Source organism: Symsagittifera roscoffensis, chromosome 7 (assembly GCF_963678635.1).
Source record: "Symsagittifera roscoffensis chromosome 7, txSymRosc1.1, whole genome shotgun sequence".
NCBI classification, from domain to species: Eukaryota; Metazoa; Xenacoelomorpha; order Acoela; family Convolutidae; genus Symsagittifera; species Symsagittifera roscoffensis.
Window position 1 is genome coordinate 8,397,625 of NC_087068.1, and position 13,669 is coordinate 8,411,293.

At 36.3% G+C, this 13,669-nt stretch overlaps 1 protein-coding gene across 4 annotated transcripts; it reads left to right on the forward strand.

Annotated features, from left to right (window-relative positions):
* The first annotated feature begins 2,464 nt into the window (after positions 1-2,464).
* On the forward strand, positions 2,465-12,837 carry LOC134851232 (uncharacterized). 4 transcript variants are annotated; one of them, XM_063867227.1, is made up of 4 exons: positions 2,465-2,501; positions 4,748-4,807; positions 11,838-12,068; positions 12,249-12,837. In XM_063867227.1, the coding sequence occupies exons 2-4, from the start codon at positions 4,757-4,759 to the stop codon at positions 12,669-12,671; spliced, it is 705 nt and encodes a 234-aa protein (XP_063723297.1). In that variant the 5' UTR covers positions 2,465-2,501; positions 4,748-4,756; the 3' UTR covers positions 12,672-12,837. The 4 variants fall into 4 exon arrangements, with proteins under 4 accessions (XP_063723297.1, XP_063723294.1, XP_063723293.1 ...); XM_063867224.1 differs by lacking the exons at positions 2,465-2,501; positions 4,748-4,807 and adding exons at positions 6,970-7,198; positions 7,561-7,646; XM_063867223.1 differs by lacking the exons at positions 2,465-2,501; positions 4,748-4,807 and adding an exon at positions 7,206-7,646.
* Positions 12,838-13,669: the final 832 nt, after the last annotated feature.

A 13,669-nucleotide genomic window follows, 5' to 3' on the forward strand; every position in this document is an offset into this window, starting at 1 on the left:
TTTCGTTGGCTACGAGAATTTTCCTTTGCTTATCAAACGTGCGAAGTGATACACTCAAACTGACGCTATCCTCAAAACGGCTGATATTGTATGGATGATTGAACCTTATTGCCCGCGAAATTATTACTCTCTCGCTCGCATTAATAAGTTTAACTACGAAAAAGGAATGCGCACGTTCCGCCTTTAGCAGGACAGCTACGAGCGAGCTCACCCGACTGACCGTGTATCTAGCTTCGAATCTTCCGGCTATGGATTGGAGGTTGCTTATAATCAAGTAGCTAGAGAACAAAATAATTGTTGGGCTAAGTGCAAATTTATTAAAAGGACATTGCCTAACGTATATGCAGAGTTCTCCAGCCGGTTCGGCGTGGATTTAAGTCAACCACCTACTCATGTTTTAGCATACTAAAAAGGGTTGATACCCTATTTAAACTACTTTTTTCTTTAGTTGGGTTCAAACTTGATTAGTTTTGACCTCAATTGGTCTCATACCAGCTGAAAAACAATTGTTCTCAATAAAACAATTGTTCTCATACTAGCTTTGAAACTTAAGACATAAGTTGTTGATGTTAAGATTGAGTGAAATTTTTTGAATTCACATATGGTCTACCGAGGAGTTGCTCTTTTTTTTCAAGTGTTTGAAAGTGATCATTTTGAATACATATTGAGATTGAAGCGATGATATTTTTTAGAGATGAGTATTTATCTGAAGCATTTCACTACCTCATGAACATGGGCTTTTAAGTTTTTTGTTCTAGAACAGTTTTACTTAGAAGATGTAAAGAATTTTTAGATAGGTGTCAAGAATATGATTTCGTTTCTTTGGGAATTGAGTAGCGCAAGAACCATTACTCAGAGTCGAGTGATGTAATGCGTAGAATGTTGTTGGAATCTTAATCGAAATCGTTGAAATACTTTGAAAACTCGTTAAGTTATGGAAAAAATTTTGCTCAAATAGATTGAAGAATCACTGAATTAATTTTCAGGTTAGTATTTTTGTAACTCAACAGACATATTTCTAATAGGTCTGCATTTTAACAAGCGTTTAATTCAAATTAATTTTTATATTGGTTCTATTTTTTATTTTGCCTGTATTTAGGTTAAAATGTACCAGCTCACGCTGTATCGGCATCCTTGATCGTTGCCTCCTATTGGAGAGTTTGATGGGTGAAAAAACTATTAAGCATGTATGAGATCATTTCTGTTCGAAAACATTTTGAAACAAGTGTTTGTGTAAGCTTCTTTGGCTTGGTTACCGCTTTTATTTTTTGGTTCCGATGATAATTTATAATTAATTTACTTAGCTTGTTTTCACTCAAAAATAAATTTTACGCAATTTTTTTTCAGTAGATCTTTTTTTTGGAAATTTCTTTTTGTTTTCGGTCTCAATTTCTGTCGGCTTAGTTGTCATACTTTGTTATGCTAGTTGGTTTTGTGTGGCATTATGTCAATTATTTCCATTCTTTTTTAAGTTCCGCAAAAAATGTTTAATAAATTATCTCAGAAAGAAAATTTTTTTGATTGGATTTATTGAAACTATGTTAGACTAAATGGATGTATCTTTTCGGAAGTTTGTTCTTATGAGTAAACCGGAATTTTTCTTAAATTGACCAAATCGGGTTTCTGAGATTTCTTTAAAAAACTTAAAAACCCTGTTTTGGCAAATTTTTGCTGCTCGAAGGCAAATTTAACAAAATAGCAAGCCGAATTGGCCATTTTTTGTAGTTTTTTTGGAAGATTTTGACCAAAAAATTTCGTTATCTTTGCGTTTTTTCTCTCAAATTGAGTGTATAGTGGTGCCGAAGGTGCTTTAGGAAAACTTTAGGAAAACTTTTAGTTTCGATGTGTCGAAAATGGCTGTAAAATGGTATGACCATTTGGGTGGAGTCAATTAATAAGAAGCAATTGTCAAAATTATAAAGTTGTTTGTTTCTATTTTGTCCCTTGAAATTAAAACACATTCATTATTTCTTTCTCTTAATTTGCCTTAGAAGACCTAAATAAAAACCGCCCAGAACCAAATTTCATATCCGCCTTTGTTGCAGATTTCATGATCACCTAAACTTCCGTTTTTCAACCCTACTATAAATAAAAGCTGTGAATATATTTGCTTAGTTTCGTTTATTGGATGGTACAGCGCTATGCCAAGTCTAGATTAATTTGAGCTATCTGTGATTAAACCCTATTATAAATAAAAGCTCTGAATATATTTGCTTAGTTTCTTTTATTGGATGGTACAGCGCTATGGCCAAGTCTAGATTAATTTGAGCTATCTGTGATTAAAGGTAACTATGGTAACAAATAGACCCATTTTCGATTGTTTTGTTCATTCATCTGTTCGATGAATTTTTGTGAAAAAATTTCGCTTTCCGGAGTTAATATCCGATAATCGGGGCGCTTGATTATTAATTCTGCTTATCTAATATTTATTAACCTAAGCTAACTTTGCCTTTATTTGTTTGGAATCAATTGTCAGCTGATTTCTTTTCTGCTTGAAATTGGTGAGCTCAAAATTTATGCTAAATATCCTCATGGGAAGCCATTAGATTGGGGTAGCTTGTACCGAAACAAAAAATGATCTAATTTGAAAGTAATTTTTAAGGTTAATAAACCCTTAAAAGGTTCCACAAATCTAAGTTGTAAGTTTTAAGCCTGCAAAGTTTTTTCAACGTAAACATTGATTTTGCCCAAAATAGTTTTAAAAAAAATACTGAGTACCAGTTTAATTGTGAGCATCAATAGTACGAGAAGACTCTTACGTATTAACCTCCGATAAGCTGTTCTTTTTTGGGCGCTAATTTATCTTCTTTAGTCGATCTCGCGTTTTTCTCTTTTTCCCGGTCTTTGACGCCCAAAGCGACTGTTTGTTTATAAACTAATTGGTATGAAAGATTATAACTGGTTTTTAATCACAAATTGATAGCCTTGTTTTTCTCTTTTAAATAAATCCTAGGCTAATTAATCAAATTTGAGTTACTCCCAAAAGAGTTTGAATAGCTCTGTGGTGTCTCGTTATTGTCTGGCACTGGCGTTATTGACATAAAAGTACTCAATTACCATGCCAAGCTAGCTTAGTGGGTTGCATTTTCGTCTCTCCTCGAAATTTTTTTGCAATTTTTATCAAATTGGAGTGTCGACCTAATTACTGCTTTGTAAATTATGTTATGAATTATATCATTCAACAATAATTGAGACAAAGGTTGGAAAATTTTGTAAGATTCTTTTGTCGACACTTTTATCCAACAATTTTTTCGACGTTGTGGCTTTTGTCTCGTACTTTGCTGGCTAGATTGTCATTGTTTGTTTGTGATGCATGGCAGTTTCAACTAAATTTTTTTTGGTTTTTAATTATTAATTTTTGCATTAATTACCGTGGCGAAAACATTCTGTCCTGTTTTCACAGTCATTACTCGTGTTTTTCCTTGCTTCAGGCTCCGAAAAAGTTCGTGTTCAAGTTTTCGAAAACGCAGACAATTTTATATCCTGAGGATTTTCTTGAAAGCTCATTTAATTTCTCTAAAAATCCTTTCCTGGCTACCTTAATTTGCTTCCGACTATTTTTTATCACCTCACTTTCTCTGAAAAGCCCCGCCCTGTCTTTGTACATAAAACTCTCCAGTTTTAATTAAAATAGTATATCGGACACGAAAGTGGGATTTGCTGAGATCATTTTCATTAGAGACAGGTGTACTTGACCTGTCTTCCTCTTTTCGGTTCCATTTCGTATTCATTTAATCCTGTTGGGTACCTTGTAGACGTGCGATAGTCAAAATATCCTATAATCTATAATAGGAAATTAGCCAAATTTCTCTATTTTGAAAAGTAAAATAGTTTTTGGTAAAGTTTTTTTTCTCAATGACTCGACCCCTCGTTAGTCAAAAAACAAACCCGGCTTTTTACTGATTTCCCATTTTTGGCAGAGCAAGTCTATACTTTTTCTGAAGGCACCAATATAGACTAAACTCTTTCTTAAGTTATCTCAAAAATGCATTCTGATATTTTCGAAAAACTTTACCCGTTTGCGTTGCAGAAGTTTTGCAAAAAATTGAAAAGCTTTGTGAGATCTCGGAAAATCAAGGCAACCCACCTCGTTCCTCAAAAATTTTATGTATTCCCACTTTTCCATGTTCATTTTTGGATCTTTTCTATACCGGCTGATTTTTGTTCAAACCAAACCAGTTGATTTCCTAAACCTGCTTCAAACCGCAAACAAGAAGACCTCCGCTTTTGTTCCTGATCATCAATCCGTTTCCTATCGATAATTCTGATTTATCTATTTTTATCTGATCTTATACCATCATAAATAATAAAAAAAAAACGCGAAAAAACATCAGTTTCTGATCGCTGTTATTTATTCAGGTATAGTTTGAATCTGCTATGGTATTAAGCATTGATTATAATTGTCAAAGCATTTTTTGACCACGCTTATATGCAGTTTTATAGCAGTTATTTTGCTCACTCAAAAAGTAGTTTTGTCTTTGAAAATCGAGACAATTATTTGCACAACAATAATTCAAGTTGTTTTAAAATTAGCTTACCTCTTCTGATAATTATTCGCATCGTTCATTAAAACGTGTGGTTTTTTTGTTATAACTGAGAGCAGTTAAACCTCTTTGATTAATTTTGATGAGTTTGACGAGTTAATTGAGTGATAATCAGTCTGACTGTGATAGTGGCCTGGTTAATTTTGGATTTCAATTTTTAAAAAATTTCTTTTGTAGCGAGCCGAGCAGTTACTGTGATTCAGTGCAGAGAAATGCCTCGAAGCCGACTGCATACCCCGAGCACGGATAAGGATGGCAACTGGGTTAGTGAAACTTTCAGTCTCAGTTATTTTTTTTATATGAAAGCTGAAACTTGTTACCTATCTTCTCCCTACTGTACCTAGTAAAGGATACCCCCCCCCCCAGAATGAGACAATTCAACGCGGTCAAGCATTTATGAATTTCGCGCATTTGACTGCCCCTAAAAATGAATAAAAATGCCTCGAAGTAGACTGCATACCCCGAGCACGGATAAGGATGGCAACTGGGCTAGTAAAACTTTCAGTTTCAGTTATTTTTTTTATATGAAAGCTGAAACTTGTTACCTATCTTCTCCCTACTGTACCTAGTAAAGGATACCCCCCCCCCAGAATGAGACAATTCAACGCGGTCAAGCATTTATGAATTTCGCGCATTGGACTGCCCCTAAAAATGAATAAATGCCTCGAAGTAGACTGCATACCCCGAGCACGGATAAGGATGGCAACTGGGTTAGTGAACTTTCAGTTTCAGTTATTTTTTTAATATGAAAGCTGAAACTTGTTACCTATCTTCTCCCTACTGTACCTAGTAAAGGATACCCCCCCCCCCCCCCAGAATGAGACAATTCAACGCGGTCAAGCATTTATGAATTTCGCGCATTGGACTGCCCCTAAAAATGAATAAATGCCTCGAAGTAGACAGCATACCCCGAGCACGGATAAGGATGGCAACTGGGCTAGTAAAACTTTCAGTTTCAGTTATTTTTTTTATATGAAAGCTGAAACTTGTTACCTATCTTCTCCCTACTGTACCTAGTAAAGTATACCCCCCCCCCCCAGAATGAGACAATTCAACGCGGTCAAGCATTTATGAATTTCGCGCATTGGACTGCCCCTAAAAATGAATAAATGCCTCGAAGTAGACTGCATACCCCGAGCACGGATAAGGATCGCAACTGGGCTAGTAAAACTTTCAGTTTCAGTTATTTTTTTTATATGAAAGCTGAAACGTGTTACCTATCTTCTCCCTACTGTACCTAGTAAAGGATACCCCCCTCCCCCCAGAATGAAACAATTCAACGCGGTCAAGCATTTATGAATTTCGCGCATTGGACTGTCCCTAATAATAAATAAATTCATTCTAATCCGTTTTTGCGGAATGAATCACCAAGTGTTTGATGCTCTGGGATAGTCAAAATATGCTTCAAACAAAAAAACCAAACAACAAAACTGAAAATGAAATGTTTCAAATTTCTTTCGACACCTGGTTTTTTTTAACTTCCTGCTCATTTGAGTAAAATATGGAAGTAAAAAATGGTCCAATACGACTAAGCAAAATTGAACTCAGAACCAAATAGAAAAAAACAGCACCCTATTGCTTTCGAAGAAGCATAGAATGGTACAACCACAGAGCTTGAAGCTGAAAACTTGAAGAAATAACGAGAAAACAATTGTTTTCCATTTTTTCTACAAAACGTCAGCTGTTTTCTTGTATCTTGAGAGGACTTCAAATTCAGCTGCAGAAGTATTAAGACCATTTATCCACGAGAGAAAGAACCAACATACGAGCTGTACAGCTCTTCACGACGATCCGCTGTTGTGCCCCTGCTTAAGACCTACATGCAATTTTTTGGTTGTTTTTTAGGCTGAATAATGTTGCCTCACCCAAGCAACGAGCACGGATCATGGTGGACTTCGAACATCTGACCTCTCGTTTGAGAGGGGTTAACGTAACCACTTCACCACCCTCCCCTAAAATAGTCTTCTTGAAAATCTTGTCCCCTCTCTACAGTAAAGTCAAATGAAAAAATTCCCATTCCTGCAATGGACAAATTCAACCTTGTTCTATCTCCAAAAGCTGAATGAACCATTCGATCTATGGGGTCTTGTCTGTTACACGGCCCCAAAAATTACCAAATTTTATTTGAGCTTCTATTTTGATTGAAAATCAATATTTTCTTTCGCTCAGTTAATTTCAACCAATTAGTTGAGAGCAATTGCAGAGAGCAATAAATATCAATTTTGGGCTGTAAAACATAAAAGACCCAAAAATATGTTTGCGGAACGTATAGGGGGCGTTCAACAGTGCCGAAGTACAACAGTGCCGAAAAAGGTGGAAAAATTTCAGAATAATTTTCTAAAGGGCGGGAACTTGAGATCTCGGAAAATCAAGGCAACCCACCTCGTTCCTCAAAAATTTTATGTATTCCCACTTTTCCATGTTCATTTTTGGATCTTTTCTATACCGGCTGATTTTTGTTCAAACCAAACCAGTTGATTTCCTAAACCTGCTTCAAACCGCAAACAAGAAGACCTCCGCTTTTGTTCCTGATCATCAATCCGTTTCCTATCGATAATTCTGATTTATCTATTTTTATCTGATCTTATACCATCATAAATAATAAAAAAAAAACGCGAAAAAACATCAGTTTCTGATCGCTGTTATTTATTCAGGTATAGTTTGAATCTGCTATGGTATTAAGCATTGATTATAATTGTCAAAGCATTTTTTGACCACGCTTATATGCAGTTTTATAGCAGTTATTTTGCTCACTCAAAAAGTAGTTTTGTCTTTGAAAATCGAGACAATTATTTGCACAACAATAATTCAAGTTGTTTTAAAATTAGCTTACCTCTTCTGATAATTATTCGCATCGTTCATTAAAACGTGTGGTTTTTTTGTTATAACTGAGAGCAGTTAAACCTCTTTGATTAATTTTGATGAGTTTGACGAGTTAATTGAGTGATAATCAGTCTGACTGTGATAGTGGCCTGGTTAATTTTGGATTTCAATTTTTAAAAAATTTCTTTTGTAGCGAGCCGAGCAGTTACTGTGATTCAGTGCAGAGAAATGCCTCGAAGCCGACTGCATACCCCGAGCACGGATAAGGATGGCAACTGGGTTAGTGAAACTTTCAGTTTCAGTTATTTTTTTTATATGAAAGCTGAAACTTGTTACCTATCTTCTCCCTACTGTACCTAGTAAAGGATACCCCCCCCCAGAATGAGACAATTCAACGCGGTCAAGCATTTATGAATTTCGCGCATTTGACTGCCCCTAAAAATGAATAAAAATGCCTCGAAGTAGACTGCATACCCCGAGCACGGATAAGGATGGCAACTGGGCTAGTAAAACTTTCAGTTTCAGTTATTTTTTTTATATGAAAGCTGAAACTTGTTACCTATCTTCTCCCTACTGTACCTAGTAAAGGATACCCCCCCCAGAATGAGACAATTCAACGCGGTCAAGCATTTATGAATTTCGCGCATTGGACTGCCCCTAAAAATGAATAAATGCCTCGAAGTAGACTGCATACCCCGAGCACGGATAAGGATGGCAACTGGGTTAGTGAAACTTTCAGTTTCAGTTATTTTTTTAATATGAAAGCTGAAACTTGTTACCTATCTTCTCCCTACTGTACCTAGTAAAGGATACCCCCCCCCCAGAATGAGACAATTCAACGCGGTCAAGCATTTATGAATTTCGCGCATTGGACTGCCCCTAAAAATGAATAAATGCCTCGAAGTAGACAGCATACCCCGAGCACGGATAAGGATGGCAACTGGGCTAGTAAAACTTTCAGTTTCAGTTATTTTTTTTATATGAAAGCTGAAACTTGTTACCTATCTTCTCCCTACTGTACCTAGTAAAGTATACCCCCCCCCCCCCCCCCCCCCCCAGAATGAGACAATTCAACGCGGTCAAGCATTTATGAATTTCGCGCATTGGACTGCCCCTAAAAATGAATAAATGCCTCGAAGTAGACTGCATACCCCGAGCACGGATAAGGATCGCAACTGGGCTAGTAAAACTTTCAGTTTCAGTTATTTTTTTTTATATGAAAGCTGAAACGTGTTACCTATCTTCTCCCTACTGTACCTAGTAAAGGATACCCCCCTCCCCCCAGAATGAAACAATTCAACGCGGTCAAGCATTTATGAATTTCGCGCATTGGACTGTCCCTAATAATAAATAAATTCATTCTAATCCGTTTTTGCGGAATGAATCACCAAGTGTTTGATGCTCTGGGATAGTCAAAATATGCTTCAAACAAAAAAACCAAAGAACAAAACTGAAAATGAAATGTTTCAAATTTCTTTCGACACCTGGTTTTTTTTAACTTCCTGCTCATTTGAGTAAAATATGGAAGTAAAAAATGGTCCAATACGACTAAGCAAAATTGAACTCAGAACCAAATAGAAAAAACAGCACCCTATTGCTTTCGAAGAAGCATAGAATGGTACAACCACAGAGCTTGAAGCTGAAAACTTGAAGAAATAACGAGAAAACAATTGTTTTCCATTTTTTCTACAAAACGTCAGCTGTTTTCTTGTATCTTGAGAGGACTTCAAATTCAGCTGCAGAAGTATTAAGACCATTTATCCACGAGAGAAAGAACCAACATACGAGCTGTACAGCTCTTCACGACGATCCGCTGTTGTGCCCCTGCTTAAGACCTACATGCAATTTTTTGGTTGTTTTTTAGGCTGAATAATGTTGCCTCACCCAAGCAACGAGCACGGATCATGGTGGACTTCGAACATCTGACCTCTCGTTTGAGAGGGGTTAACGTAACCACTTCACCACCCCTCCCCTAAAATAGTCTTCTTAAAAATCTTGTCCCCTCTCTACAGTAAAGTCAAATGAAAAAATTCCCATTCCTGCAATGGACAAATTCAACCTTGTTCTATCTCCAAAAGCTGAATGAACCATTCGATCTATGGGGTCTTGTCTGTTACACGGCCCAAAAATTACCAAATTTTATTTGAGCTTCTATTTTGATTGAAAATCAATATTTTCTTTCGCTCAGTTAATTTCAACCAATTAGTTGAGAGCAATTGCAGAGAGCAATAAATATCAATTTTGGGCTTTAAAACATAAAAGACCCAAAAATATGTTTGCGGAACGTATAGGGGGCGTTCAACAGTGCCGAAGTACAACAGTGCCGAAAAAGGTGGAAAAATTTCAGAATAATTTTCTAAAGGGCGGGAACTTACTGACGCTAATTATCAAAAAAATTCACTCCAGTTTTGGCGCCAAAATGTCTGCAACTGCAAATTAAACAATTTTTTTGGGGCAAAACATCTAAATTGCTCTAAATTTTCTTGCTCAAAATCTTATGGTCAGTTAATTTATAAAGGTTCGCCGTTTAATTTTTGATTACCGCACCCTATATGCTGAAACTTGTTCATATTTTTGGGAGTGCGGTCTCTATTTAGACAACCGCGTATTCCTACTCGTCAGGAAGCAGACAAATACTGTATGAACCAATCAGAATTGAGATAAGACAACAAACTTCCAAAATAAATAATAATTATTTATTAGTTTCTTCCTTATCCCGATTCTGATTGGTTAAAACAGTGTTTGTCTGCTTACTGACGAGTAGGAATACGCGGTTGTCTAAATAGTGCTACGTAACCATATTTTCGGAACTGTTGAACAAAGTTTTTATTTTCGGCACTGTTGAACTAATTGTTTTTTCGGCACTTGTACTTCGGCACTGTTGTACTGCCCCAACGTATAATTAGAAGATTTGACGCCCTGGGACAAAAAATAACTTTTTGATCCGAATTTGAAAATGTATTCGACGTTAGCAGGGAACGCCGAGGGATCCTAAATGAATCCCTCAAAATTGGTACTACTTAATAGGGAACGCCGAGGGATCCTAAATGAATCCCCCCGTGGTACTATTTTACGACATTCACCTTCAACTTCAGCCAAACGACCGTAAAGTGTTTTCTAAGAGTCCCACGTTCACAATATCTAAGAGTCTTGCGGGGCAGTTCGCTTCGAAATTAACGCTTTTTTTGGTAGACACTTTCAGAAAATTAAGTGAACAGAAAAAAAAAAATTTTGGCCTGTTTTTTTTATTCCCTGCGGAGCACATGTATTTACAAAATATGATCTTTATAGTGTTGTCGAAATCTTTGAAGAACAATTTGGCTAACCTAAAAGATAGGTTGCCAAATTTATTGGCCAACTTGAAAAAAATGTCAAAAAATTCTATATCCGCCCCTGGTATTTACAAAATTGAAGTTACATGTATTGAAGTTTTTGTTCCGTCTACTTTTTAAAGGTGTCTCTCAGTTCATGCAAAAGACAATCGCTTTTAATTGTTTTTCTTAAATCACATTTAAAAATGGTGAAAGTGCCTGCAGATTCGCTCCTCTGCTTGGTTGTGTTTAGAGATCACTAGAGACAACACTTTTAAAATCACTCGAGAATAAGTGGTTACGTAGCAGTATTTAGGCAACCGCGTTTTCAGACTCGTCAGTATTTATACAAATACTGTATGAACAAATCAGAATCGAGAGAAGGAAGAAATGAATAATTAATAATTATTTATTTCGAAAATTTGCTTTCTCGTCTCGATTCTGATTGGTTAATATGATAATTGTCTGCTTACTGACGAGTATGAATACGCGGTTGTCTAAATACAGACCGCATCCCAGAGTAAGTATCGTCAATTGAGTTTGAAAGTGGTTATACGAGTAATTTGGGGGCCGGCCTATTAGCATGTGTGTCGATTAGCATGCCCATATAAAAGAATGCAGTTTGAAGATTCGCTTTTTGCGTTTTGTTCACTCAAATTTGCCATTTTTTCTATCAGAGTGCACTTCGCCGAATTTTTAATTAGGCAAAAGTTAAACTTTTAATTCCCGTAACAAATCAAGTGGTTTTCGAAACTATTTGAAAATTTAGGCTAATTTGTTTTTCATCTGAATGCACACCCAATCAAAACAATTATCGCATGCAAATAAGAACACATGCTAACCGCTACAACTCCGAGTGATTTGTTACCCCAATCAAACACGTGGGTGGATCTTTTTTAACTACAGTCACAGGACAGAGATTGCAACTTGATGATTTCAACAAGCAAATGAACAAATTTTTTCTTCACGTTTTTGTCGGTTTCTCTGCAAATCAAATATGCAGGAAATAGAGTTAAATTACAGTTTGTCTGTCATTTTTCTGCAGCATGAAGAGTAAGTCAATCAATCAATCTGGGGGGGGGGGGGGGGGGGGGGTTGGGAATAAGAGTCGGGGGATGGTATCAGAGCTTTAAGCCCTCATTTCAAATTTCAAATTTAGTATAAAATGCGCGGGCATTGTGCCGACGGCCCACTGTTCCGATGGGAGACAGTGTCAGGTCAGATGTTGAATGACGTGAACAAACTGCACAGACCCGTAACAGTGCCTACGACTACTGAGTTGCCGATTAACTTCAACCGCCGCTACAGTCGGGACTTCTCTCTGTCGAATAGATTCTCAATGCACGACAACCGGAACAGAACCCAAAACTTTGGACACTACTTTGACGAGGTGAGGCGCAATCTTCAATACTAACAAGTCGTCTATCCAATCGCTGGACTCTGATCGTTTTCGGCTTAAGAAATATATTCTGGATGTTCTCCCTTTGTAGAGGTTGCAGCTTCCTCAAACAACTGAAAAGGTACTTAAGAGTTCCAGTTTTCCATTGTTTAAAAGTTGATTTTTTGTTAGAGATTGGACCGGCAATTGTACCCCTCGATTGACGCTCACAACTCACAAGCAGATCCAGCATTCTGGTACTCCACTCCCGCGGGACGAAGACAGACTATGGACACCACCCATCGGTACTCTTATCGCGACAGGAATCTCAAAGAGTCCAGAAGCAACTCCAGAACCGGAAACTCCAGACCCTGGTCGTCTTCGAACTACAAAGCAACGGCTGGTGTTATTACTCAGCACAATAAAGAGTTGAAAATCAACCGACGGTTTCCGAGAAACCATCTCGAACCAGAAGAGGGTTTGAAAGAATTAGACACGCATGTGGCGTATCCGAATAAACCACATAGAACGTTTCTGCAGACGTTGTGTTCAACTCAAGAGCCCTTCCTGAAGAAGAATAGCTGGAAGTACTCTTACCATGATGTAAAAATATAATGAGTTAGTTGTTGAAAAAATCAATATTATAATCTATTTTAAATTGGGGCAATGTTTTCTTTGAGATCAAATTTGGGATCTCTGTAAATTTTGACTGACTTCAACAACTCGCGTGAATCTTTGATTAAACAATTGATGACAAGCACAAAAGTAAATAGGTCCAACATTTTAGGATGATGTTTTTTCTGTTGCTCTAGTGCGTTTTTTTTTCAAACCAACTGCAAATCAAAATTCAAAAAATTAATATTTTAATATGCAACATTGCAGTTAAATATTGGATATTGGAAAAAATAAACTCTTCAAAAAATATTTTTTTTCAAATGTTTCATAAATTACGTTGGAATTCTATCTCAACCCTCTTTCTTCAGTGTTTATTCGCCAAAACTGTAAGAAAGATGCCACAAAACATTTTTTTTTGTTTTTAAATATTTATTCTATAATTTAGCTCGAAAAGTCATAAGTTTTTGTTTGAATTAGCAAGTGGAATGAAGTTGATAAGTTGAAGTTTTTGCGTTTTTAAGCACTTGGAAATACTAATTTTTGGTTCTGATTAGCGTTTTTATGGGACTCCGTAATTATCAGCCTCGGTTGTTTATCAATTGTTACCCATACAAATCAAGCCTCAAATACTTGAAAACTTTGAAATTTTAAAGTTTGCAATAAAAACTCACAAGAAAAAAATTATTAGTGTCACAAATAATGATAAAAGTCATACATACCTCTTGCAATTATTTAAAATCTAAAATATAAAACATGATCAGCTTCACAAGATCAAAAATTTTGTCAAATCTTACAGTTTTTACATACTGTCTCGTCATAATAATCAAATAGAGGAAACATCACGGTTTGACTTCTCTGGAAATTTTGACGCGCACACAAATTCAGCAAAAATAAACAAACTTTACATATCGAACTCACAAATAGAATAAACTCACAAATAGAATATACAAAAATCATTTCTGTTGATGTTTTGCAAAATAGTTCTACAAATACCATTT